The 27,953-nt window shown below is 44.4% G+C and overlaps 1 protein-coding gene across 1 annotated transcript in view; it reads right to left on the reverse strand.

Moving 5' to 3' along the window:
* Positions 1 to 27,953, reverse strand: part of LOC149452878 (transmembrane protease serine 3-like) — a 67,076-nt gene that overhangs the window by 29,719 nt on the left and 9,404 nt on the right. The window contains exons 3-6 of the mRNA XM_089688866.1: positions 17,177 to 17,291; positions 9,966 to 10,103; positions 4,305 to 4,448; positions 2,504 to 2,648 (exon numbers count right to left, since the gene is read on the reverse strand). Of these exons, the coding sequence (XP_089544992.1) occupies positions 2,504 to 2,648; positions 4,305 to 4,448; positions 9,966 to 10,103; positions 17,177 to 17,291 (542 nt within the window). The remainder of the gene's footprint in view (positions 1 to 2,503; positions 2,649 to 4,304; positions 4,449 to 9,965; positions 10,104 to 17,176; positions 17,292 to 27,953) is intronic.

Consider the following 27,953-nt stretch of genomic DNA (forward strand, 5'->3'; position numbering starts at 1 on the left):
AAGTGAGAAGGAACCTCTCAAACAGGAACGTGAACAGTGATAAAACCCAGACAGGTACCTTTGCAGTACTAGAGTTTTGACTGGAGTTCCACCTTAAAGCCTGGGATACACCTGTGGATTTTTAGCGGCATAATCATGCTATTATTAGATTTCAGTGATATTTCAGTGCTGTGATGTTTTCAGGAAGCACCCTGCCTGCCCCTCCCAGCAGCCATGTTCTGCCTGCTGACTGTGGCACTGAAGTTGTGTAAGACTGCTGTACAAAGACCACAGTTCTCACACATTGGTGGTAATGTTTAATCTGCTTATATTCTGCCATCCCTGGTTCCCCCCTTCCCCGCAACATCAACATGTTAATAAAATTATTAAATAAAACCTTTCCATTTTCATTACATATTTTATTTTAGACGCTATGATCTCATCACTGGGCATCTGTGCTTCTGTATGCAATGCAGGCAGAACATGGCTGCTGGGAGGGGCAGGCAGGGTGCTTCCTGAAAACATCACAGCACCCTGCCTCTGTACTCCTCTCAGGATTCCTCTGAGGCTCCTGCAGTTATGCAAATATCAAAATGCCTTGATGGGTGGGTGTTGATCTGGAGAGGTGGACATTCCTAGGCAGACTGCATTTGCCTGAAGACTATCCTAGGTAATGCCGACATAGGATGTTCAGCCTTTGTGATTAAATGAACTGAAATCCGATTAACCTCCCTGGCGGTCTGATTATTTCAGATTTTTGGTGCTGAAAGCGGTACCATTATTTTGCATGGAAATATGTAGTTTTTTTATTGTAGGCTGTAATATTTAGGAATAACTCACTGAAATCTGTCCGAACAAGAGTCTATTAAACATCCCGGGTATGATAAAATTTGAAACACAAAATCATAAATTATAATTGAATAAATAATCACAAAAAATAATAATACATTTAATTCAATAATATAATCAAACCAAAAACACTGAAATTTGAAATATAGCGCCAAGTTCTCACATCGCTGAGCAAAGTCGCAAAATCGTTTTCAGTGTCTGATGACGAATTTCCTCCACAAATCATTATCACTCAATTCTGCAAGTGGTTCTGATTTACTATCGCTGTTCTCTAGCTGATCTAAACCCGCTTTTGACCTAAAGGGACGCTTTTTGGACGCCATGGACTTTCCTAGTTTCCAGGCAGAAAGAACAGCAGGGCACAGAACAAAGCACTAGGGACCAAATGTATGTGAAATGGGTCGAAACAGCAATGTTTTGCTATGTAAAATTTGTTTGGAAAAAAATTAAATTTTTTAATATTTTCAAATTTCCCGTCGCCACCGGAGGCGGCGCCCGTACATCCCGACGTCACAGGGACCGGAACACAGAAGCCGGATGCCGGCATCGGCCGGAGGAGATGGCCGGGGACACTGCAGGGGACACATCGCGAGAGCGAAGGACAAGGTAAGCTCTGCAGGGACTCCCTATGCAGCGCCGCATGGTAAGCCCGAGTGTAGCTCGGGGTTAGCGCTTTTGGCACTGACATTTTACCCCGAGCTACACTCGGGAATACCGCCAGGGAGGTTAATGAAAAGGACGGGCCTGGCACAGTAGGGTTGAGGAGGAAAGGGCTAGATCAGGGGTGTCAAACTCAATTTCATCACATGCCGCATCAGCATTAGGTTACCTTCAAAGGGCCGGTTGTATTTGTAAATCTATGTATGCAGAATTCAGGAGTACTGCTACATACAGAGTGCAGGGCTTTAGAGGTGCACTACATATAGAGTGCAGGGTTCAGGAGTACGTGTTGTGCAGAGTTCAGAAGTGTGCTGTGTACAGAGTGCAGGGTTCAGCTCTATTTCAAGGGCTGTCCACCTCTCCTTCTCAGCTTTGACCTCTGCTCCCCTCTGCACTTTCCGGCTAGAAAAGCCCTGGGTGTGAGGGCCACATGAAATGGTCTGGCAGGCCAGATTCGGCCCCCAGGCCTTGTGTTTGACACATGTGGGCTAGATGATGATGATATCCTCCAGCCAGAAAATGACAGAGTGATGTAAGGATAAGCAGTGATGTATAATCCATTTTCTATTACAGGGAATTGCTTTGAGGACATATTTGGTATAAAAGCATCACTTCAAGTTATAAGATTGTCCAGATGTTTATTGAATGATGAATGTGTGTATGGCCAGAGCTCTATGTACCAATATGGAGCAAGTGGGCCAGTGCCGAGGCCAGCAAGTTTAAAGGGGGCAGCACCAACTCTCAACTGTCTATAATATCCATGGGCACCATTCTTCTACAAGGCAAAGGAAAAAGCAATGCGGCTGCATGCAGTCCCCCAGCGTGTGGAATTTATGGCAATGAAACCGTAAACCTGGAAAATCTGGGACTTACTAAACTTTATATATACTTTGCTATATCGAATATTCCTGGGAGAATTTACAAGGAGAAATCTGAGCAGAAAGGATGAATACATTCCCTGGAAAATCCTTTTCAACAGAATCATTGCATTCAGTTGGAGTATCACACTGAGTACCTGTTGAAGCCCAGCTCTCTGCACACCATCCAACCATGGGAGGTCCTCCAGCCCTGGTGACACACGGTGTAATAGCGGCCAGTGTGAGCGCTGTACAACTGTAGCAGTGAGCGTCCGGTCAGCAGCAGCACTGGATTCCTGTATTCTGACAATATAACCAAAGGCCGTCATCTTAGTCTGGTGCTAGTTTAAAGTGCATGTCCATGCAGAATAATATCTGTAATACACAAAAATACACATTTCCCATGTTTTGTCCCTTTAAATACCCTGAAAGTACCACAAAATACCCGGTGATCTGCCAGAAGTGTACTCGGCTGCTAAAGTCCCTTTAACATGAATGTTCCAATTGTGTCCGCCTGTCTTTTTCAGGCGGACCTGATCAGAACCTTTATTCCCCTATGGAGTGATGCGTGTAAGCAGACATGTGCCCATTTACACCTGTCGACATCCAATCCGATCTGCTAAAAATAGATGGAAGGGGATCCTTTCCCCTTCTGTCCAGTGGATCTGATCAGATGGCAGTCGGGTGTAAATGTACAAGCGTTTACATCTGACCACCTGTAGAGGAGAGCGGGCTGTGTCCATGTCCACTCTGCATAAGCGGAGCAGACACAGACCTGTGATCCACCTGCTCAACAGGGATCAGCAGATAGATCTCCTGCTGAGCAACCAGACTGAAGCTGGAGTCCACCCAGGGTGAAAGGGGCCCAAGTCCTGTTAACACACAGCAATTTTGTGGACTGAGTGGTATCAGCCCTGTCTAGTGCCTTTTGATAAACTACTCAAATCCTCCCCCTATAAAGTGCATTTACACATGCAACTCCAATTAGATGTGAGAACCCCTGCAGGGTAACACTTCCTGTGTTATCTTAAGGAGTCTAATGAGCCCTCCTGGGTCTTATCTTGGAAAATGGAACAATTAGGCTGCATTCACACCTGCTAATGCACCCACGCTTTGATTAGATGTGAGAACCCCAGTTGGGGTTCTGTGGAATGCTGCAGAAGGCAGCCCCATTGAAAGCATTGGAAGGCTGCTGGCTCCTGCAACTAATCACAGCCACTTGCATGTAATCTGTCATGCAGCAATTATATGTGAGTGATTGGCCCTGGAAGCAGACTGTCTGTTTCCAGGGCCAATTATTTGCATGTGATTACTGCATGAGAGATTACATGCGAGTGACTGCCTCCCACTGTTTTCAGTGGAGCTACCTCCACAGCTAACTGCAGGAACCCCACTGGGGTTCTCCCATGCAATAGGAGTGCAGGTGCCTTTGCAGGTGTGAATGCACCCTAATTCTTCCGTTATCCAAGATAAGAACCAGGGGAGCTATTTAGGCTCTTTGAGATAAACCCTTTGGGGTTCTCGCATCTAATTGGAGTTGCAGGTGTGAGTGCACCTTTATGGGGGGGGGGGGGGTTGAGTTTGAGTAGCTTATCAAAAGGCACTGGACAGGGCTTACACCACTCAGTCCAGAAAGTTGCTGTGTGTTAACAGGACTTAGGAGCAGAGTGCACTTCTGGCAGATCACCGGGTATTTTAAGTACATGCAGGGTATATAAAGGGACAAAACATGGGTGCGCACAGGATACAGCTTTGAATTAGGATCAACAAGTATTCTTTTATACTTATTGATACAACAAAAGGCTTTCAATGGTACATTTAACAAACTGAAGAAAATACAGTAAATGAAGAAGATCCTAATCAGGGTTTCCATTCCCTTTAGGAGACCAGTCATTCACAACAAAATGCAAAAACACTAGTTAAAGAAAAACACTTTGCTATCATCATTTGCTTCCTCACCGCTGACCAGGGTCCGGTTGCTTGGCTGCCTGCTTGGTGGGCAAGGGTTGGCACCATCAATAGGAGTGCAATTTAAAGAGGGGACACAACTCTCTAGGTAGTCCGGACAGGCTCGCTGCACCACTGGCTGGTAGAAGTACTGCACTGAAAACAGAAGTGTATTAATTATCATCACTGGTAATGGCAGAAGAGGGGCGATACATTCTTCCTATTGCACTATTTACAGTCAGGTCCATAAATATTGGGACATCGACACAATTCTAACATTTTTGGCTCTATACACCACCACAATGGATTTGAAATGAAACGAACAAGATGTGCTTTAACTGCAGACTGTCAGCTTTAGTTTGAGGATATTTACATCCAAATCAGGTGAACGGTGTAGGAATTACAACAGTTTGCATATGTGCCTCCCACTTATTAAGGGACCAAAAGTAATGGGACAATTGGCTTATCAGCTGTTCCATGGCCAGGTGTGTGTTATTTCCTCATTATCCCAATTACAATGAGCAGATAAAAGGTCCAGAGTTCATTTCAAGTGTGCTATTTGCATTTGGAATCTGTTGCTGTCAACTCTCAAGATGAGATCCAAAGAGCTGTCACTATCAGTGAAGCAAGCCATCATTAGGCTGAAAAAACAAAACAAACCCATCAGAGAGATAGCAAAAACATTAGGCGTGGCTAAAACAACTGTTTGGAACATTCTTAAAAAGAAGGAACGCACCGGTGAGCTCAGCAACACCAAAAGACCCGGAAGACCACGGAAAACAACTGTGGTGGATGACCGAAGAATTCTTTCCCTGGTGAAGAAAACACCCTTCACAACAGTTGGCCAGATCAAGAACACTCTCCGGGAGGTAGGTGTATGTGTGTCAAAGTCAACAATCAAGAGAAGACTTCACCAGAGTGAATACAGAGGGTTCACCACAAGATGGAAACCATTGGTGAGCCTCAAAAACAGGAAGGCCAGATTAGAGTTTGCCAAACGACATGTAAAAAAGCCTTCACAGTTCTGGAACAACATCCTATGGACAGATGAGACCAAGATCAACTTGTACCAGAGTGATGGGAAGAGAAGAGTATGGAGAAGGAAAGGAACTGCTCATGATCCTAAGCATACCACCTCATCAGTGAATGGTGGTGGTAGTGTCATGGGGTGGGCATGTATGGCTGCCAATGGAACTGGTTCTCTTGTATTTATTGATGATGTGACTGCTGACAAAAGCAGCAGGATGAATTCTGAAGTGTTTCGGGCAATATTATCTGCTCATATTCAGCCAAATGCTTCACAACTCATTGGACGCCGCTTCACAGTGCAGATGGACAATGACCCAAAGCATACTGCAAAAGCAACCAAAGAGTTTTTTAAGGGAAAGAAGTGGAATGTTATGCAATGGCCAAGTCAATCACCTGACCTGAATCCGATTGAGCATGCATTTCACTTGCTGAAGACAAAACTGAAGGGAAAATGCCCCAAGAACAAGCAGGAACTGAAGACAGTTGCAGTAGAGGCCTGGCAGAGCATCACCAGGGATGAAACCCAGCATCTGGTGATGTCTATGCGTTCCAGACTTCAGGCTGTAATTGACTGCAAAGGATTTGCAACCAAGTATTAAAAAGTGAAAGTTTGATTTATGATTATTATTCTGTCCCATTACTTTTGGTCCCTTAACAAGTGGGAGGCACATATGCAAACTGTTGTAATTCCTACACCGTTCACCTGATTTGGATGTAAATACCCGCAAATTAAAGCTGACAGTCTGCAGTTAAAACACATCTTGTTCGTTTCATTTCAAATCCATTGTGGTGGTGTATAGAGCCAAAAATGTTAGAATTGTGTCGATGTCCCAATATTTATGGACCTGACTGTATGTATACATACAGGCTTCGGTTTTTGCCTCTGTTGGAATACATTGTTCATGTATTTTGTGTGACAACTACTGTAAATCAGTATTCAGTAGAGATATATTCTTCAACCAGTAGATGGCAGTGTTTATATGTTTGTAGCTGCATCTATGATTCAACTGTCTTTTCTCTATATTAAAGGTCCTGTTTGCAGAGAAGCAGCAGATAAATACATGAAGACTGTGCACTGTCTGTTCTGTAGGGCTATATAGAAAATCTCTAACACACTCCAATGCAAATAAAGTAATACAAGCGATCTTACAACAGTGATAAAACTCACACAATGTTTTTCTCTTATCCCAGTATGTTGAAAAATTATTGAGACTTGTATGTTATTTCCTATTCCCAAATAAATGTATTATTTATTTATTTCAGGTACTTATATAGTGCCGTCAATTTACACAGCGCTTTACATATTTATAGTACATTCACATCACTCCCTAACCCGCAAGGGATGTACAATGATCCTTTTACTCCATATGCATGTAAGCAGGTGCTTCCAAAATGTGTTGTTTGTTAAGCCTGGGTTCACACTGATGCTGTCCGGAATTCACAGTGTTTTCTGCACCGCATCAGAATCGCCCCCCCCCTCCATTCATATGAACCACTGCGGGTGTGTATGTTAACAATACCTCGAAATCGGTCCGCAAAACGCAATGTGATGTGCAGAATCGGATCACATAGGTATGAATACCCATGCGATCCGATTCTAGTGTGGACCAAAAAAAGGGTCCTGCACCTTTTTGCTGCAGGTGTGATTAGAGCCATAGAAAATGTATGGCTCCAATCGCACCGAACACAAATCGCATGTGATTTGCACAGGAATGTGGTGCGGTTCCTGTGTGAATCACATGCTATGTACCGCATATATGTGAACCCAGGCTTAAGGCTTTTTCCATTAATTTCTATGTCCTGGGTTTTGTTATTTCAATGGAATTCATGTGTAAGAACTATTTGTTACAAAGTAGGCTTATTACACTTTGTGTCCTCAGTTGATCTGTGAGTTGGTGATTCCTGAGAAAGAAGGGTTAACCCTTTGAGGACCGTAAGATTTTGGAACGCCAAAAGAATCAATTTTTTTGTTTTTAAAGTTCGTACACTTCAGTTGCTGTAACTAAGCCATTTCATGAAATAATTGGCAAAAAGCTAGATCCATTTGTTGTTTGTTGGTAAGAACTAATATTTTGACTCAAACCAAAAAAAAAAAGAGTTTTAAGTTCTTAATCAGATGATACACGCAATTAAAAACATGGGACAAATACGTCCCTTGGTCCTCAAAGGGTTGCTGGCCAGGTTTTCCTGTTCTTTTCAGGAGGGGTACTATATCATATCATATAAATAGGGGGAGTCGAGGGGAAAGACTGCCAAAATGTACCTGTTACTTCTTCTGTGACCCCGGGAATTGGGGTTTCAAGGGGTATAGGCTTATATGGACTTATGCTATCAGTTGCTGAACTTTTATGGATTACTTGCTACTTCATGTGGACTTCCTGCCAATAATGGACTCTTGCCTTGCAAAGGACATCTTATGGACTTTACTACATAACTCAGGTATGACTACCTCATGGAGCCCTACACCAGGGGCACTTAGAGAACTTTGCAAAGGACTGTGTATTTTTACATAGTTACATAGTTAGTCTGGCTGAAAAAAGACAAACGTCCATGCAGTTAAAAAAAAAAAAAGTTATAATCCTATACCCACAGTTGATCCAGAGGAAGGCAAAAAAAAAACCCAGCAAAGTATGGTCCAATTTGGTCCTGCAGGGAAAAAAATTCCTTCCTGATCCCCCGAGAGGCAATTGGATAATCCCTGGGTCAACTTTACTTATAAATGTTAGTATCCAGTTATATTCTGTGTATCCAAGAAAGAATCCAGGACTGAGCTGGCCAGAACCAACTCTTGAGGGAGTCTATTCCACATTTTCACAGCTCTCGCTGTGAAGAAACCTTTCCATGTTTGGAGATTAAACACCGATCACTGTACGTGACCTCTGTATCAGGTCCCGATCATGTGATCACTGATTGGCCAATCAGTGATCAAATGAATAGTAGTAAGCAAGATGTCACTTCTGACATAATTGTTTACTACTAGTGAAATCTGTGAATGATTCGAGAGGTCACATGGTACAGGGCTATTCACAATAGCCTTGTACCATGTGACAAGCTGTGACCAATCACAGCTCACACAGTATTTCTCAATGGCTGCAAGAATGCAGCCAGAGAGAAGGAGAAATGATTGCTTTTACAGCCTTTATGGGTGTAAAAGCAATCAGTGTAAAACAAAAAAAAAATCTTCATCACCCCCCACAAGTAGAACAGTGTCACTGTGGTGACACTGTACTGCTAGGGTGACAGTATGAAAAATTAAACTTTTTGGTTATAAACTAATTTGGGTTATTATTTTTTTACTAAAAAGATAGATGAATACATTTTGGCCAAGATTTATGAAGAAAGATTATTTATTTGCAAAATTTTAGAAGAAAAAACACTTTCTTTTCAAAATATTTGGACTTTTTCATTTATATAGCAAAAAAATAAAAATCCCAGTTGTGAATAAGTACCACCAAAATAAAGTTTTATCTGTCTCAAAAAAATAAAAAATTCATATGGGTACAGTGATGCATGACTGCGCAATTGTCATTCAAAGTGTGATAGCGCTGAAAGCTGAAAATTGGCATGGACTGGAAGAGGGTGAAAGTGTCCGGACTTGAAGTGGTTAAGTGCTGGCTCACACTGATGTGGTGCAGGAAACCGCATGTGATTCAGATGGGAATCGCATCGCATTCCTGTTCAAATCACATGCCATTCTTTGCAGTGTGATTTGAGCCCATTCATTTTGTATGGCTCAAATCGCACCGCGCCTGCCTGAAAAAGGTGCATGCACCTTTTTTGGCCGCACTGGAATCGTATTGCATGGATGTGCACACCTATGTGATCCGATTCAGCCAATTGCACTGCATTTTTTTGCCAACCGTTTTTGGGGTGTCGTTAACTTAACATTGACACCCGCAGCGCTTCGCATGAACAGAGTGCAATTATGATGCGGTACGGGAAAAGCACAGGACTTGCCGCAAATCCTGCACTGTATCAGTGTGTGAACCGGGGCTCATGCCTGGGACGTGGCACTGCTTCTGTATTCTGTATCATGTAATCACATTGATGGTCCTGCTGGTGGTAGCCGTGACTGAGAAGTAAAAAAAAAAAAATGTCGCTACACCCTGGTGATCTTTGATCTCCTCCATGTTGTTCAAGCAGATCTCATTTTTTCCAAGCTTGCCTACCCCTGGTCTAAAAACAAGAGAAAATAAAGGAAGAAAAAGAGAAAAAGAGCACAGATCTCATGTAATAAAAACAGCATAAACATTTATTATATAAAAAAAAACACAAAGTGTCAACATATATTTTGTCCTACTTGGGAGAACGCATATCAGGCTATATAGACAGGCCACATGCCATGATCAATGGCGGGGCCGGAAAGGAAGTGGTTACAGCTGTCACTTCTGCAAAGGACCCGATATATAGATCTCGAAACCAGTGGCACCCACAATCTTCTGGGTGCACCACTCAGGGAAACAGGTGCAAGCTGTGTCAGGATGGGAGTCCAGGGAGCAAGGCGCCTTTCGTGGTTATCCGTCTTTGCATCCCTTCCCCTCAGTGGTGCACCCAGACGCTGCTGGTTTGATGGTTGTGATTAGACTAGTACAATGCAGAGAACAGGATGGCAGTCAGGGTGTAATGTATCCTAATGTAACTTACAGAGGAGAAGGATGGACAGGGATATTGCAACGATCGACACGATGATGGAAATGGCGACAAGGATTCTGGACGCATGGTGCAAAGAACACAGGGACAACTTTTCCTCTGAACTGCAAAGACTTTCACATCTGAAAACATCTGAAAGGTAAAAATAAAGTCATATTAGCAAACAATGAACTAACTGCTCACACGGAAAAAGGTAAATAAAACTTTAATTTACGATAATGTGAGATTTCATGATTATCTCCATAAAAAGTGAATTTTGTGTCAAACCCATTTTTATAACGGCCAAAAGCAGGTGATGAAATTTGAATGTGTGTTCCTGTGAGTAGCCACACCTCCTCCTCGGTACCTGTGAGTAGCCACATCTCCTCATCGGTACCTGTGAGTAGCCACACCTCCTCCTCGGCACCTGTATGTAGCCACACCTCCTCCTCGGTACCTGGCTGTAGCCACACCTCCGCCTCGGCACCTGTGTGTAGCCGCACCTGTGTGTAGCCACACCTCCGCCTCGGCACCTGTGTGTAGCCACACCTCCGCCTCGGCACCTGTGTGTAGTCACACCTCCTCGGCACCTATATGTAGCCACACCTCCTCCTCAGCACCTGTGTGTATCCACACCTCCTGAGTACTTGTGTGTAGCCACACCTCCTCCTCAGCACCTGTGCGTAGCCACACCTCCTCCTCAGCACCTGTGCATAGCCACACCTCCTCCTCAGCACCTGTGTGTAGCCACACCTCTTCCTCAGCACCTGTGCGTAGCCACACCTCCTCCTCAGCACCTGTGTGTAGCCACACCTCCTCCTTAGCACCTGTGTGTAGCCACACCTCCTCCTCCGCACCTGTGTGTAGCCACACCTCCTCCTCCGCACCTGTGTGTAGCCACACCTCCTCCTCCGCACCTGTGCGTAGCCACACCTCCTCCTCAGCACCTGTGTGTAGCCACACCTCTTCCTCAGCACCTGTGTGTAGCCACACCTCATCCTCAGCACCTGTGTGTAGCCACACCTCCTCCTCAGCACCTGTGTGTAGCCACACCTCCTTCTCCGCACCTGTGTGTAGCCACACCTCCTCCTTAGCACCTGTGTATAGCCACACCTCCTCCTTAGCACCTGTGTATAGCCACACCTCCTCCTTAGCACCTGTGTATAGCCACACCTCCTCCTCAGCACCTGTGTATAGCCACACCTCCTCCTTAGCACCTGTGTATAGCCACACCTCCTCCTTAGCACCTGTGTATAGTCACACCTCCTGCTTAGCACCTGTGTGTAGTCACACCTCCTCCTTAGCACAATCACTCAGAAATATAAAAATTAGATCCTGAACCTAAAAAAGGTCAATATTGAACATGCACCATATATTTTTGTAGGAACATATACATGATGAAAGTCTGGCTTATTTATGACGTGTCTCCAGGCTCTGTGGCACAGTATAAAATCCTGGTCTTTGGCAGACGGGAAGTAGATACTGGGGTTCTCACACCCCTAGGACCGCAGTCTGCAATAGGGCGATAGTACCTGGAGCTCTCATTGACATGTAACTTTATCTGAACCTACACTTCAATTTAATTTTAACCCCTTCACGCCGGCACTTCCCGGCCCTTTAAGAGTTTCAGAAGCCGGGAGGTGGGGCGGGGTTTAGGGTCATGTGACCGCTGCGACGCACCGTCACATGATCAGGAAAAGTTCAGATCGAAAAAGATGAGATCGGGACCTTTCCGCAAGTACCGGACATGTGTGCTGGGAGCATGCGTTCTCGGCACATATGTCCTTTTTTAATAGAATGCAAATGCGTGGCCGCTCGGCGTCTAGGCCCAGACGCCGGGAGGCCGCACATTTGCATTCAGCTGGCGTGAAGAGGTTAATCTCCTTTCTTTCTCCCTCATCAGGATGCTACTGACATTTTTAAATAAAACCTTTCTGTTTTTATTACATACTTCATTTTAGACCCAACAGTCTCATCACTGGGTCTCTGTGCTTCTCTTTGCATTACAGGCAGATCATGGCTGGTGGGAGGGGATTCACATAGCTTCTTGAAAGCAGAAGACCACCCTAGGTAATGCCCGCAAGCAGGGGCGGACTGACCATTTGGAAAATCGGGCACTGCCTGAGGGCCCGTGGTCAGTAGGGGGCCCCATGAGATGCCCCTGGTACCTTTTTTATAGGCTTTTTTGAGTTTGGCCCCATGATCCCCTATTGCCCGGGGGCCCATGAGTTGTCAGTCCACCCCTGCCCGCAAGTGATGCTGAGCCTTCAAGAATGACAAAAGTGAAATTCAGTGAACGGAAGGGGTGGGCTAGGAACAGTCAGGCTGAGGAGGAAAGAACTAGAGGATGCTGGACATCCTCCAGCTAGAAAATGAGACTGGTTCTGTCTGACAAGTTGCAGCTTCAAATGTACATTGTGAGAAGCCCACAGTGTGCAGTGACATCAGAATAAGCCATTTTAGTACCGGAGTCATGGGCGGAGTCATGGGCGGAGTCATGCCTATGGCTCTCAGAGTCTTGCAATGCCTCCTGAAACGTGTAGTTCCCCAAAAGGGATGAAGTTTGCCTAACCCTGCCCTAGGAATAGTCTGTAATTGTATATCATGCATGTGCAATCAGCAGCTTTGCAGAACAACTGTTGAGATCAAACAGTACTTGAGAACACGAGAAGTTTCCAAGAGAGTTGTTTTTGAGTATTCTGTGTGCACCCATATAAAGTAAAAAGGTATAAAAGAAAGAAAAACTGGCAGCCCAGTTGGATATTATATATATTGTGAGAACTCGCATCAAATGGTAGAGATTTTTTTTTAAAGCACACAGCAACTCGCTTCTTCTTTTTAAGGGATTTTTTGCCCAATTTTATTTAAAAGAAAGTTCCATAACATAAGTTTCCCACGCAGGGGTGTTCACCATCAAACAAATGAAACCATTCAGCCCTGCTGGTTAGCAGTACCTCCATTTATATGAGTCTCCCAGACCCCTGGTTAGTCCCAGCACACCGCATTGGACTCCTTCCAAAATATGGCTGTTTCCCACACAGCTAGTAGCCTCTTGCTGCTCTGGCTTCCACCTCTCCTAGGTAGAACCCTCCTGACTCCTGGACAAAGACCTCCTGTCTGTCGGGGTGGAGCCCAGAACCCTGGTCCTGACTCTAGAACAGAGCCATGCACACCTGGCCAATCAGTCTCCTGGCCATTCCCAAAACCTAGTCCGAGGATTGTAGATTTCATCCCTCCCAAATCACTTTGAAATCTCCAGGCTCCGGGTCCCAAAATGGACATTACAAACAAATGAAGAAAGTGAAAAGCCACTTTCCTCTGCATCAAACAAGTACCCTAGTCCCCCTTACCAGCCTTGTTGAGAATCCCTACTGAAATATCCTTTTTATATCGTGACAGATCGTCACACTGTCACAATATATATAAATGCATAGAATATAGAAAAGAAAGCAAAGAGTAGTCACCGTATTACAATACCAAGCAATAGGCGCAGCATGATTGTGCTTCAAGCAAACACAGCCATAACCACAAATTTAATACACTTTAAAAAAAAAATAAAAAATAGAAAACTGTCTGTGTTTCTTTAAAAAATACTGTCTGTGTTTCATTAAAAAATACTGTCTGTGTTTCTTTAAAAAATACTGTGTGTTTCTTTAAAAAAAAGATTGTCTGCATTTCTTTCAAAGAAAAAATGTCTGTTTCTTACAAAAAAAAAATAAAGGTATGGTTTTCTTTAAAAAAAAAAAAACAAAAAAAAAATGTTTGTTTTTCTTTTTTTAAAAAAACTGTTTCTTTGAACAAAAACTGTGTTTCTTTAAAAAAACAAAAATACTGTCCGTATTTCTTTTTTAAAAAAGAACTGTCTGTGTTTCTATTCCCACCTCCATGCTTAACTGTGTAATGGTGGTATTTGGATGGTGAGCTGTATTGGATTTCCACCAGACATATCGTTTAGTGTTGAGGCCAAATAATTCAATTTTAGTCTCATCTGACCAGAACACCTTTTTCCATGTGGCCTCAGAATCTTCAAGGTGCGTTTTGGCAAAGCTCAGTGGTGACTGCATGTGGCTTTTCTTGAGGAGTGGCTTTTTTCTTGCATCCCTCTCATACAAGCCACATTTGTGGAGAATTTGTGATATTGTTGTCACATGTACACATTGACCACTCTGTCATCAATTCCTACAACTGCTTCAGAGTTGCTGTAGGCCTCTTGGTTGCCTCTCTGACCAGTTTACTCCTGGTTCTTTCATCCAGTTTGGAGTGATGGGCTGATCCTGGGAGGGTCTATGCTGTACCAAAGATCTTTTGACAGTGCCTTACCACCCATATTTGATTGTTTGCTTCAATTGCACTACCAGGGACTGAAATGTTCCAGGAAAACTCTTTTCATACTGAGCTAAGCAAAATGTCCACAGCTGATCACAGTTGAAAGTCAAATGGCTTTGTGTACCATTGAGAAGGTGATTAGCTACACCTGATTGAATTTACAAGTCATTTTTAGGAGGGGGGGGGTGATCCTTTTTCCAACTCGGTAATTCTGTTTTTGATTTTTTTTTTTCATTTTCTTCTGACATGTTAGTGTTATATGTTTCATTTGGATGTTCTAAATTGCACTAAGTCAACCAAATAAATAATCCATAGGGAGCTCAGGCTGGAACCAGACTTCTTTGATGTTGTAAGGGTCCTTTCACATGGGCGTTCCGTTTTTTTTCTTCAGTTCAGTCACATTTAAAAAAGAGTTTACATCCATTTTTTCATCCATTTCCTTCCATGTTTTTCATCCGATTATCATCTGTTTACATCCGTTTTTCATCCATTTAGATCCTTTTACATCCATTTTTCATCCATCTATGTCCGTTTCCATCTGTCTACATTCGTTTTTTGTCTGTTCCGTTTTTTTTTTTTGTAGAAGAAAAATAGAGTTTTCTTCTGTTCAAAACAAACGGATGTTAACGGATGAGGACATTAATGGATGTAAAAAGATGTTCATCCATAGAAATACATGGGGGTCCATTTTTCATCCATAAACGGACAGATGAAAAACGGATATACGGAACACCCGTGTGAAAGGGGCCTAACTCTTGGACTTCCAGAGGATAGGAAGAGTTAGTATGCTAACTGGAGCCAAAGTGGCACTAGAGCAGCTCTTCAGTGGGTGTTTCCAAAAGTATTGGTCGGCCTGCCTTTACATGCACATGAACTTTAATGGCATCCCAGTCTTAGTCCGTAGGGTTCAATATTGAGTTGGCCCGCCCTTTGCAGCTATAACAGCTTCAACTCTTCTGGGAAGGTTGTCCACAAGGTTTAGGAGTGTGTCTATGGGAAGGTTGGACCATTCTTCCAGAAGCGCATTTGTGAGGTCAGGCACTGACCTCACAGTCTCCGCTCTAATTCATCCCAAAGGTGTTCTATGGGGTTGAGGTCAGAATTCTGTGTAGGCCAGTCAAATTCCTCCATCCCAAGCCCAACCCCTGAAAAACAACCCCACACCATAATCCCCCCTCCAGTGTATTACCCCATGGCATCCAACACTTTGCATTGCACTTGGTGATGTAAGGCTTGGATGCAGCTGCTCGGCAATGGTAACCCATTCCATGAAGCTCTCTATGCACTGTTCTTGTGCTAATCTGAAGGCCACACGAAGTATGGAGGTCTTTAGTTATTGCCTTTGCAGATAGTTGGTGACTTCTGTGCACTGTGCGCTTCAGCATGCACTGACCCCGCTCTGTCATTTTACGTGGCCTACCACTTTGTGGCTGAGTTGCTGTTGTTCCCAGTTGCTTCCACTTTGTCATAATACCACTAACAGTTGACCGTGGAATATTTAGTAGGGAGGAAATGTCACGGATGGACTTATTGCACAGGTGGCAACCTATCACGGTACCACGCTTGAATTCACTGAGCTCCTGAGAACGACCCATTCTTTCACAAATGTTTGTAGAAGCAGTCTGCATGCCTAGGTGATGATTTATACACCTGTGGCCATCGAGGTGATTGGAACGCCAGAATCCAATGATTTGGAGAGGTGTCCCAATATTTTTGGCAATATAGTGTGTGTATATATATATATATATATATATATATAGTTTTCATAGAGTGGAAGAGAGTTAAAGATACTTCAGTCTGAAAAAAAAAAACTTAAAAGTCAGCAGCTACAAATACTGTAGCTGCTGACTGTTAATGAAATTGTACTTACCTGTCCAAGGATCCAGCATTGTTGCCACCCAGGGAGAAGATCTGGTTGAATCATCTAGGCAATTCCAGCAGAAGTGGGAGTCGGTACCTGACAAAATTAGATACCTGCTACCCCCACCCCCCAAAAAATAAAATGTTCCAAAAGTGGAAGAAGAGGGGAGAGAAGGGCATAAAGCGGAACTTCTCTTCTTAGGTGAACTTCTGTTAAAAGCTTGATCAGATGGGATCAGATGACACAGCAACAGGAAAGCATGGACTGCAATAAAAACACTGCCAGAGGTTCTGACTCCTGCTCACTCTGCTAACCTCTGGTTCACATATATGCGGCCGTGCGGGCCGCGTTTTGCGTGGGCACAAGAGCCCATTCATTTGAATGAACTCCCGTGCCCCATGACACACAGGGAAAAAGTCCCTGCACTTCTTCTGAAAACGCAGCCCGCACGGGAACCTTGGTTCCCAGTACGGTTGCGTTTTCCAGTGCGGGCGGCGTGCCATTAGAATGAATGGCACCCGCCCGCGGGTCCGCATTCCTCTGTGAACCTAGCCTAAAAGTATACTTTGGTTTTTCTCTGTGTCCCTGTTGAATAAAATGTCATTACTTTCTGTCCTGACAGGAAGTGAAGGCAAATTACTTCTGATGACAACTGAAAGATTTCTGATTCAGACCATAGGCACAGGGACAAAAAGAGACGGTGAAGAGAGGGTGACTGGTCTTGTCTCTGCCCCTAATGTAGTTTTCTGCAGGCAGCCTGTAGAGGGTGGGGCCTGCTTGGCCCCTCCTACAGCTATGCTCTGCACAGCGATGATGTCGCTGCTACCTTTGCAAGGCAATACCTGGGTTTGCAAAGGTATTTGATGCCCACAAAGTAGATTTATATTCATTGTGGGTATAGAGGAATGTGTTTAAATGAAAGTTTTTGTGCCTGGAGTTTGGCTATAAAGGTCCATAGACATCAGCTAGAAGGGTTTCTCCTTACATCCTAATGACACTTTAAACCCTGTCCCCTATGTCCCCCCAATAGTCTCCTTACTCCGATTCTGTTGTTCGGTAGCAGTTGAGATGATCACACCAGCTTCATCCACAGGCAGTGTGGTACAGCCTTCCACCGCACTTTCCTCTCCACTTCTGCTTGGATTATTCCCATTCTGGAAATCAAAAACAATGCAAGATAAAAATGAACATTAAAGATAGAGCTTGATCAGGCTGCTGATAGGTCACTCATCCAACATGTGCTATGGGTTTGCTTACCGCCCCCACCTGCCCAAACAGGCACTGTATACAAAAAACAGGAAGAGCCGGCAACTCCAAAATCCTCATGAAAGGATTATTAGTGATACATGAGTGACATAAAAGCACACTGACGCATTTCGGTAAGCAGCCTTGATCACAACCACTTGCTGAAACGCGTCACAGTGCTTTTATGTCACTCATGTATCACTAATAAAGCTTTCATGAGGATTTTGGAGTTGCCGGCTCTTCCTGTTTTTTGTATCCTGCATCCAGTAATTGGAGGACACTTTGGAACCTGAGCACCCACCTTGCATCTCGCTGCTGAATCAGGTGTGTTTCCTGTTTGAGCGCTGCATCTCTGCTATCACATACAGGCGCTGTAACGCGCTGAATTTAGCTAATTTATGGCTACCTAAAATGTATGTCTGGGCAACATTACAAACAATAAATATTCAGCAAATCTCTGCGATACGTGCACATTTTCTCACCTTTTGCCTCTTTAAAAGTATACATTTCCTCCTGCCCATACAGATTGTCAGGCAAACCATGACCATGTTCCTGTCTAAAGAACTGTGCATGCGTATGAATCAGCCCGCAGAATTATGCACAGAATTAGAGCTGTGCGCACATCAGCGCATTTCAAGTCAGCGCATTTCACATCAGCGCATTTCATTATCGAGCGCACCTGTTGATTGGACGTTTGCCACCTAGTGGCCTATTTAAAGCATTGCAAGGCTGAAGATCATTGCTGTGCGGTTGTCAGCTCCTGTGACCCGTGAGCAGTCCCTGCTTGTTCCTGTGTTGTACCCGGTTTGACTTCTGGCTACACCTAATCTTGACCCCCCCCAGTACCTGACCTTTAACTTGTTCTTTGATACTGCATCTTGCTTTGGCTCATCTTCTGCTCATGTGATACGGACCTTGGGCCTGGCTCCTGTCTACGCTCCTGTCTTATGAATCTGTACCTCCGCTGCCCATCTATTGACAACTCCTGCCTGTCTGCCCACATTCCTGCCTCCTGCTTCTGCAGACACTGTGATGACATCCGGCACAAGTTCCTGTTCTCTAGCTTCTACTTCATCACAAGATCCAGTTCTTCTCTTGGCCAGAACTTATTACAGGTACCCCTGCCCCTCCGTGTCCTGTCCTGCCCTGTCATCAATCTCAGGGGACAAACAGGACAGGAGGTGTAAGGGAGGGCCCTCTCATCAGTTCAGTCTCTACCAAGTAAGTGACACAGACGTTACAACTCCAAGTCGGATTTCAGCTTACAAGCTTGGCCTACCTCATCGCAGGCTATCCCCTCTTTAGTCTATCATGAATGCTGCTGCCAGACTCATCCACCTTACTAACCGTTCCATATCTGCCACCCCTCTCTTCCAATCCCTCCACTGGCTTCCCATTGCCCAACGGATAAAATTCAAAACATTAACGTATAAAGCCATTTATAACTCTGCCCCAAATTACATCACCGATCTTGTCTCTAAATATCACCCAAACCGTCCTCTCTGCTCCTCGCACGACCTCCTGCTCTCCCTTGTCTTCTCCTCCCATGCTCGTCTCCAGGACTTCTCCAGAGCTTCCCCCATCCTCTGAAACTCTCTACCCCAATTTATCAGACTATCGCCTACTCTGCTCACTTTTAGGCGATCTCTGAAAACCTATCTTTTCAGGGAAGCCTATCCTGCCCTCAGCTAATAATGGAATCTTCTACTCCTCCTACCAGTCCATCCCCCACAGTTATTACCTTTAGTGCCACTAGCCCCTCCCTATTAGACTGTAAGCTCCTAACCCTCTTGTATTGAACTGTATTGTTGTTGTATTGTCTCCCGTTATATATTGTAAAGTGCTGAGCAAACTGTTGGCGCTATATAAATCCTGTATAATAATAATAATAACAAGCTGTGCAGTATGCAGTAATATGCACATATATCTTTTTTTTCCTATAAAAACAATGCAAGTACAGAAAAATACCTGTTGACATTCCAAACATCCAGTAAGCTCATAACTTCCTGTAGGAAGCTGACAACACTGCCTCTGCTGCACTGAAATCCCAAACAGTGTTGTCAGCCCTGTCCATAACTTTGTGATCTACAGAACTGCTTCCGCCTATGTTATAGAGATAAAGACAAGAAGAGATGTTCTTCAGGTTTAACAAATCTCTTAATATAGGGTAACAATGCTGCTCCTCTATAGATACAGTGCAAGTGCAGAGAGTAAGTGTTGTCACCCTTCGATAGAAAGTGTAACAATGGGAGGATCACAGGAGAAAATTATATAGAAAAAAAAAAACGAATGCAGCCACTTCATCTACAGACGTATAACTGCAATATATCAGAGCTAAGACAAGGTGGGGGCAGGAGGGGCAGCTGCCCCTGGAGCAATGTGTCTAAATGAAGGGGTGCTCCACATAGCAAGCTGCTCCCTCCTTATTACGCTGGATGTCAACCATCTGTATTTTTACAGACATTTGTATTCAATTCTGTGCCACCACCTATATAGAGTCTACTGCTTCTAATTATGGGTGGCTGCTAGCAACAAAAAGTGTTCCCACCAAACAATCAATACATCAATAAATATAATGCTGCACCTTCCTAAAGTGCAAAAAACCTTCTCATAGATTCATATATATATATCCTACAGAAAAAGTGCCATTACTAACAAAGTGCAGGTGCAAATATAATCATCCCTCACATGTGCCCAAACAATAAATAAATCACACAAATATTGAAATAAAGTGCTATTCTTAAAGTGCATATAATTTATGATGAACGTCCATAGGTGTATGCAATTTATAAATTAAAGTCCATGTGCTTTTCCAAACTCATGCATAGGTGCATTATCCTCCATCATTCAAAATCCACGGTCACCTCCACTATGCGACCCGCCTTCTTATAGGTCAAAGAGCTTAATTCCTTAGATTTAGATTCCTGGAGGCAATATCTCTCCCATATATGGACTCTCTCCAATCCACAAATCTCACTTTCAATGGATTTTAATGGATCCTTATATTCGTATATATGTGGTCCTGTAAAATAGTGATTCCTGGTCCGCGGTGAAAACTCGCACAAAAGAAGGAGTCCCCATAGTGTAATATGTAAAAACTTCACATTTATGAAATAAAAAAATGCACTTACAAGCAATAAAAACAATTGTGCATATCTGTATATCATGGAGCTAACGCTCTCGCGTCACTTCCGGTTCCAAAGTTCCTGACGCCCGGCTCCACCTACACGGGTATCGTCACGATCACGTGATTTCCTCAGTAGGTACTACATGATCACATGACTTCCTCAGTAGGTACTACACGATCAAGTGACTTCCTCAGTAGGTACTACACGATCACATGACTTCCTCAGTAGGTACTACACGATCACATGACTTCCTCAGTAGGTACTACACGATCACATGACTTCCTCAGTAGGTACTACTTTAATATTTGTGTGATTTTTATGCAATAAAAACAAATGTGCATATCTGTATATCATGGAGCTAACCCTCTCGCATCACTTCCGGTTCCAAAGTTCCTGACGGCCCGGCTCCACCTACACGGGTATCGTCACGATCACGTGACTTTCTCAGTAGGTACTACACAATCACGTGACTTCCTCAGTAGTTACTACATGATCACATGACTTCCTCAGTAGTTACTACATGATCACATGACTTCCTCAGTAGTTACTACACGATCACGTAACTTTCTCAGTAGGTACTACACAATTATGTGATTTTCTCAGTAGGTACTACACGATCACGTGACTTCCTCAGTAGGTACTACACGATCACGTAACATCCTCAGTAGGTACTACACGATTACGTGACTTCCTCAGTAGGTACTACATGATCACATAACATCCTCAGTAGGTACTACACGATTATGTGACTTCCTCAGTAGGTACTAGACGATCACGTGACTTCCGCAGTAGGTACTACACAATTACGTGACTTCCTCAGTAGGTACTACTTCAAAATTTGGGTGATTTTTATGTGATATATTTATTGTTTGGGCATATGTGAGGGGTAATTATATTTGCACCCGCACTTTATTAGTAATAGCACTTTTTCTCTAGAATATATATATATGAATTTATGAGAGTTTTTTGCACTTTAGGGAGGCGCAGCAATATATTTACTGATGTATTTTTACAGAAAGTTAGTTAGGAAAAAAAGCCTATTCTCTTCCACTGGATAAAGTCCATGGAAAGCAAAAACTGTTTATGAAAATATTGACTCTACACTACGGAAGAATTCCCCAGACCTCAGCAAGTGTGAGAGGAGGAAACGCTGTAATACAGTGGCTAAGTATGTATCTTGATGCCTTGGATTAGCCAATAGCAACAATGCAACCTGCCCCTTCCCTGGTGTCATCACCTGGCCACATTGGAGTCAAGTCAAGGAGAAGAATGAGGCTCAATAATTGCATCAAAAAGACACAACCTGGAGACAGTGCCAGGGCAAGGTCATCCAGCGTCCAGGGCAAAAATGCCAAACTGGACCTCTCCTTCATGATGTTCACACCCAGCAGTCACTCACTTGTCAAAATCACTGCCGCTGTCAATACTTCTGTCAGCGTTATAAAAGAAGGAAGGCCCCACCATCCCTACAGTAAACCATGCGCCCAAGTCAGCCGCCCCTCTAACCCACCCCTTGTCCCAACCCTGCCTGGAGAAAAGGGCTCCAGTCCGGAGGGTGATTCTAGTCAAGATGTTATGTGAGCTCATAGAACAGAATAGGATGGAATGGCAGTTATGTTGGGGCGAGGGTCCTCTCTCCTCTAGTTGCACCTCTGCACCCCCTGTAATTGTCTAAATGTGGTTAGCTGAGGGTAGTCAGGTCAGGTCATGTCTGACAGCCCAGACACCTTCTCATATCTACGGCCAGCTTTAATGTACACACAGATTGAATATTTCTGAACAACAAACACTTGACTGCACCCAACACTGAAATGCCACTCCAGGGTGGAGTCCCCTGATTTTACTACATTCCCTTTTGTTTTATTGTTACCGATGGGAATGTAAGATCGCAAGTTGCTGAACATTTCCATAACAGAGATGTGTTTTTTCTGCCTTTTAAATGTGTATATTGCTTATTTACAGTTTACTGACCTCGGGACAGATATCAAACCTGGACAGATTGAGAGTCTGGCAGGTCATTGCTGTATATTCATTCCCTACAATGGTGGTTTGCCGCTGGTGGTTCCTGCACACCAAACTACATAGTCCTGACCAGTGGCGAACTGACCATTTGGAAACTTGGGCACTGCCTGAGGGCCCGGGGTCAGTAGGGGGACCCATGAAATGCCCCTGGTACCTTTTTCATAGGCTTGTTTGAGTTTGGGCAAGGACACAGGGGCCCCATGATCCCCTATTGCCCGGGGGCCCCATGAGTTGTCAGTCCGCCCCTGGTCCTGGCCATAGTGTTAACAGTTGCTGATTTTAATGAAATTCTTTTTTAAAGAATATGTAAATCCTCACCTTGTAAAACAACTCATTCAGTTTAAAATAGAAATAAAAGAACAAACATTTGTGCCTAGATATAAAATACATGCTAAATACCTTTCCCCCCTTTTTTTATAAGTGATCACATTCCCTCTGTTCTCAGCTGCAAAAGGAAGGAGAAACAGCAGTACACTTATCTTCCCAGTGAATGGCTGTGCAGGGAAGAGTGAGTCGGCACAAGTCTGATCATTTGAGGAGAGCAGGCTGAGTTCCCAGCACAGCTAGAAAACTGACCACCAGGGCTGTCTTCATGCATGGTCATCCCTGGGCACTGCCCAGGGGCTCCAAGTGCATGGGGGTCCCATGATAATTTTATATTACATCATACTTGCCAACTGTCCCGGATTTGTCAGGATAGTTATGCTTTTTACTAAACTGTGCTGGGATAACCGTACACAGGGCAGCATCCTGGAACCTGTACTGTGCTCTCCTGATCCCAGTATTGTGCCTTCCTGATCCCCCTCCAAACTGTGCCCTTCCGCCCCCACCCCTCCAAACTGTGCCCTTCTGCCCTACCCCTCCAAGCCGTGCCCTTCTGCCCCCATTCCTCCAAACTGTGCCCTTCTGCCCCCACCACTCCAAACCGTGCCCTTCTGCCCCCACCACTCCAAACCGTGCCCTTCTGCCCCCACCCCTCCAAACTGTGCCCTTCTGCCCCCACCCCTCCAAACTGTGCCCTCCTGCCCCCACCCCTCCAAACTGTGCCCTTCCGCCCCCACCCCTCCAAACTGTGCCCTTCTGCCCCCACCCCTCCAAACCGTGTCCTTCTGCCCCCACCCCTCCAAACTGTGCCCTTCTGCCCCCACCCCTCCAAACCGTGCCCTTCTGCCCCCCCCAACCCAAACTGTGCCCTTCTGCCCCCCCCAACCCAAACTGTGCCCTTTGTGTTGATTAGTCTTTGATTTATGGCACGTTTTCTTATTGTTTAAAAATGATTTTATTAAATGTACCAACAAATATATGTTAAACTCTCAACTATTTATACTTTAACCACCTCCCGTCCGGCCGTTGTATATAAACGGCCAGACAGTGGCAGTGCAGGGTCGGGTGGCCGTTTATAAATGGCCTCCCCACCCCCTGCTTGTGCGCGCTCCCTGGGAGCACGCAGCACCGCGATCCGGTGCACGCTGTCTCCTCCGGACTGTGTGAGGTCCCGATCATGCGATCACTGATTGGCCAATCAGTGATCACATGCAGAGTAGTAAGCAAGATATCACTTCTAACATCATTGCTTACTACGTGTGAAATCTGTGAATGTTCACAGAGGTCACATGGTACAAGGCTATTCACAACAGCCTTGTACCATGTGACAAGCTGTGACCAATCACAGCTCACACAGTAGTTCTCAATAGCTGCAAGAATGCAGCCAGAGAGAAGGAGAAATTATTGCTTTTACAGCCTTTATGGGTGTAAAAGCAATCAGTGGAAAAAAAAAAAAAAATCTTCATCACCCCCCACAAGTAGTACAGTGTCACCATGGTGACACTGTACTGCTAGGGTGACAGTATTTAAAAAAACAACAAAAAAAGCCCATAAATAATATAAAAAAATAAAATAAAAATGTAAAAAATTTTTTTTTAAATTATAATTTTTGGTTATAAACTAATCTGAGTTATGTTTGTTTTCTAAAAAGATAACGGAATACATTTTGGCCAAGACTTATGATGAAATATTATTTATTTGCAAAATTTTATAAGAAAAACACTTTTTTCAAACTTTTTGGACTTTTTCATTTACATAGCAAAAAAAAATAAAAATGCCAGTGATGAATAAATACCACCAAAATAAAGCTTTATCTGTCTCAAAAATTCATATGGGTACAGTGTTGCATGACCGCAATTGTCATTCAAAATGTGATAGCACTGAAAGCTGAAAATTGGCCTGGAGAGGAAGGGGGTAAAAGTGTCCGGACATGAAGTGGTTAAATAATGAGAGTAGCTGAGTAAATTGGGGCAGGCTGATAGGGGTCCCACTGCACTACTTTGCCCAGGGGCCCATGATGCTATTAACCACTTGCCCTCCTGTGGATTTACCCCCCCCTTTCCTGACCAGGCTATCTTTTGCGTTACTGCGCTGCGTTACTTTAACTTACAATTGCGCGGTCATGCAACCCTGCACCCAAATGAAATTTTACATCCTCTTTTTCCCACGAATTGAGCTTTCTTTCAGTGGTATTTGATCTCCTGTGCGGTTTTTATTTTTAGCGTTATAAAAAAAAAAAGAGCGACAATTTTGAGAAAAAAACATTTTGGACTTTTTCTATTAAACATGCCCAGTAAAAAATTTTTAAAAATCATATTTCATCATAAATTTAGGCCAAAATGTATTCTGCGACATGTCTTTGCTAAAAAATCCCAACACGTAAATTAATTGGTTTACGTGAAAGTTATAGCGTTTACAAATGACGGTATTTATACTGGACTTTTTTTAGGTTTTTTTTTTTACTAGTAATGGTGGCGATCAGTGACTTCTAGTGGGACTGCAGCAGACATTCTGACACTGGGGGGAACTGACTTGGTGTCATTGACATTCCCAGTGACACCAATACAGTGATCAGTGCTAATAAAAAGCACTGACACTGCACTCATGACACTGGGCAGGAAGGTGTTAACATGTGGGGCGATCAAAGAGTTAACTGTGCGCTGTTTCACAGTATGCTGTGTGTGCTTTACACTGCTTTGTATGGCTCTGCTAACTGGTTTATGTGAACGTTATAGCGTTTAAAAATGGCGGTATAGATACTGGAATTTTTTTTTACTAATAATGGCGGTTATTCGCGACTTATAGTGGGAATGCGGCTGGTATTCTGACACTGGGGGGAACTGACTTTGTGTCACTGACATCCCCGGTGACACCAATACAGCAATCAGTGCTAAAAAAAAAAAGCACTGACACTGTACTAATGGCATTGGGCAGGAAGGGGTTAACATGAGGCAAAATCATGTATATATACGTGATTTTGCACAACCCTGTAGCAATATATCTGCTATAGGGCAGTGGGGAAGCGGTTAAGATGGTCCTGCTGACCACGCCGTGCTCTCTTGCCTAATGTGGTCAGTTTTTAATAGGAAAGCAGAGGGAATGGCAGGAACACCAGAGATTTCGCACAAAGGAAGCAATACAAAGAGAACAGGATACGTATTCATACAAATACATGGTTCAGCAGGCACCAGAGGCAGACTGACAACTCATGGGGCCCCCGGGCAATAGGGGATCATGGGGCCCCTGTGTCCTCACCCACACCCAAAAAAGCCTATGAAAAAGCCAATGAAAGGTACCAGGGGCATCTCATGGTGCCCCCTACTGACCCCGGGCCCTCGAGCACTGCCCGAGTGCTCGAATGGTCAGTTCGCCCCTGGCAAGCACATATCAGGAATGTGAAATGTTGGGTGGACATATTCTTCAAAGCTAGCTACAGAGTCAAAGATTTCTCATAGATTCCTCAAACTGCACTAAATAGTGTGGATGAAGAAATCTTCCCTGATGACTATTGTATGCAGACAGCCACAGCACCTGTGGTTGTCTGAATACCTGAAATCTGATTAGATGCAGTCACTCTTTGGCTGCACGACTACTTTGATTTTTCATTTACAGTTCATTGAGCTAGGTGGTGACAACAATGCCCTGGGCAAGGTGACAGTTTCTTTTTAAAGCTGAACTTCAGCCACAATAGGTATAACTCTACTTTGTGTGCACAAATATCCCTTTGCAACCCCAGTTATTACTTTTTAAAAATAGTTGTAACCAGGGGCGGACTGACAACTCATGGGGCCTCCGGGCAATAGGGCATCATGGGGCCTCCGGGCAATAGGGGATCATGGGGCCTCCGGGCAATAAGGGATCATGGGGCCCCTGTGTCCTTGCCCAAACTCAAAAAAGCCTATGAAAAAGGTACCAGGGGCATCTCATGGGGCCCCCTACTGACCCCGGGCCCTCGGGCAGTGCCCGAGTTTCCAAATGGTCAGTCCGCCCCTGGTTGTAACATTATCACTGTGCTGTGCATAGCCTATACAGAAGGTAGAGCTATGGGAGGGGACCAGGGGCGGACTGACCATTTGGAAACTCGGGCACTGCCTGAGGGCCCAGGGTCAGTAGGGGGCTCCATGAGATGCCTCTGGTACCTTTTTCATAGGCTTTTTTGAGTTTGGGCAAGGACACAGGGGCCCCATGATCCCCTATTGCCCGGGGGCCCCATGAGTTGTCAGTCCGCCCCTGGAGGGGACCATCAGGCCCCGCCCACTACAAGCTGTCTGCTGAAAACTACAGGAGGGGGCGGAGACAAGACCAGTCACCCTACACAAGGAGAGAGAGCAGCAGTGACCGGTCTTTATCACAGAGGGAAAATTTCACATTGGATTACTGCACAGATCTGAAAGAAATACATAAAGAACACCAAGATTTAAGTCACTACACACAGGCCTCTTGTATTTAGAAAATATTTGATTGTCCCGGAATTCAGCCTAAGGGCTCGTTCACACTTGACTGTTTTACCATAGCTTGCCAAACGCCCCTATAACGTTTGGCAAGCGTTGGTCCGGCGTTTGCGGAACGTTTTTTAACGCTCCGCAAACGCCACATGCGCGGTTCAGCGGCGGTTGCTAGGCGTTTGCCGAGCGTTAAAAACGCTCCGCAAACGCCTATAATGAAGTTTAAATGGTGTTATCACTCCGCAAACGCCCCGCAACCGCGTCGCAAACGCCAGCCGGGCGTTTGCGGAGCGGCACCATAGACTAGAATAGGAGGCTTCAACGCCTCCTCACTCGACCAGAGGCATCCGTTTTGCCACAACGCGACGCTAACGCTCCCGTTAGAACAGCACCAAGTGCTGCAATGTGCAGAATTGTCAGAGGCGTTTGGGAAGCGGTAAAAACGCTTCCCAAACGCCTCTCTGCCACCTGCACACAACGCTAGTGTGAACGTAGCCTAAAGCTTAAGTGTATATGGAGTTTATCTTTAAAGTTACTCATACATACTAGTTTCTAATTGTACAAACTCTTACAAACTTAAAGTGTTACTACACCCCGGACCCTGCATTCACTATATCTGGTCTCCCTGGACCCTGCCTTCACTATATCCGGT

This window comes from Staurois parvus, unplaced genomic scaffold (genome assembly GCF_062004578.1).
Source record: "Staurois parvus isolate SC_StPar_1 unplaced genomic scaffold, SC_StPar_1.0 ptg000457l, whole genome shotgun sequence".
Lineage (NCBI taxonomy): Eukaryota > Metazoa > Chordata > Amphibia > Anura > Ranidae > Staurois > Staurois parvus.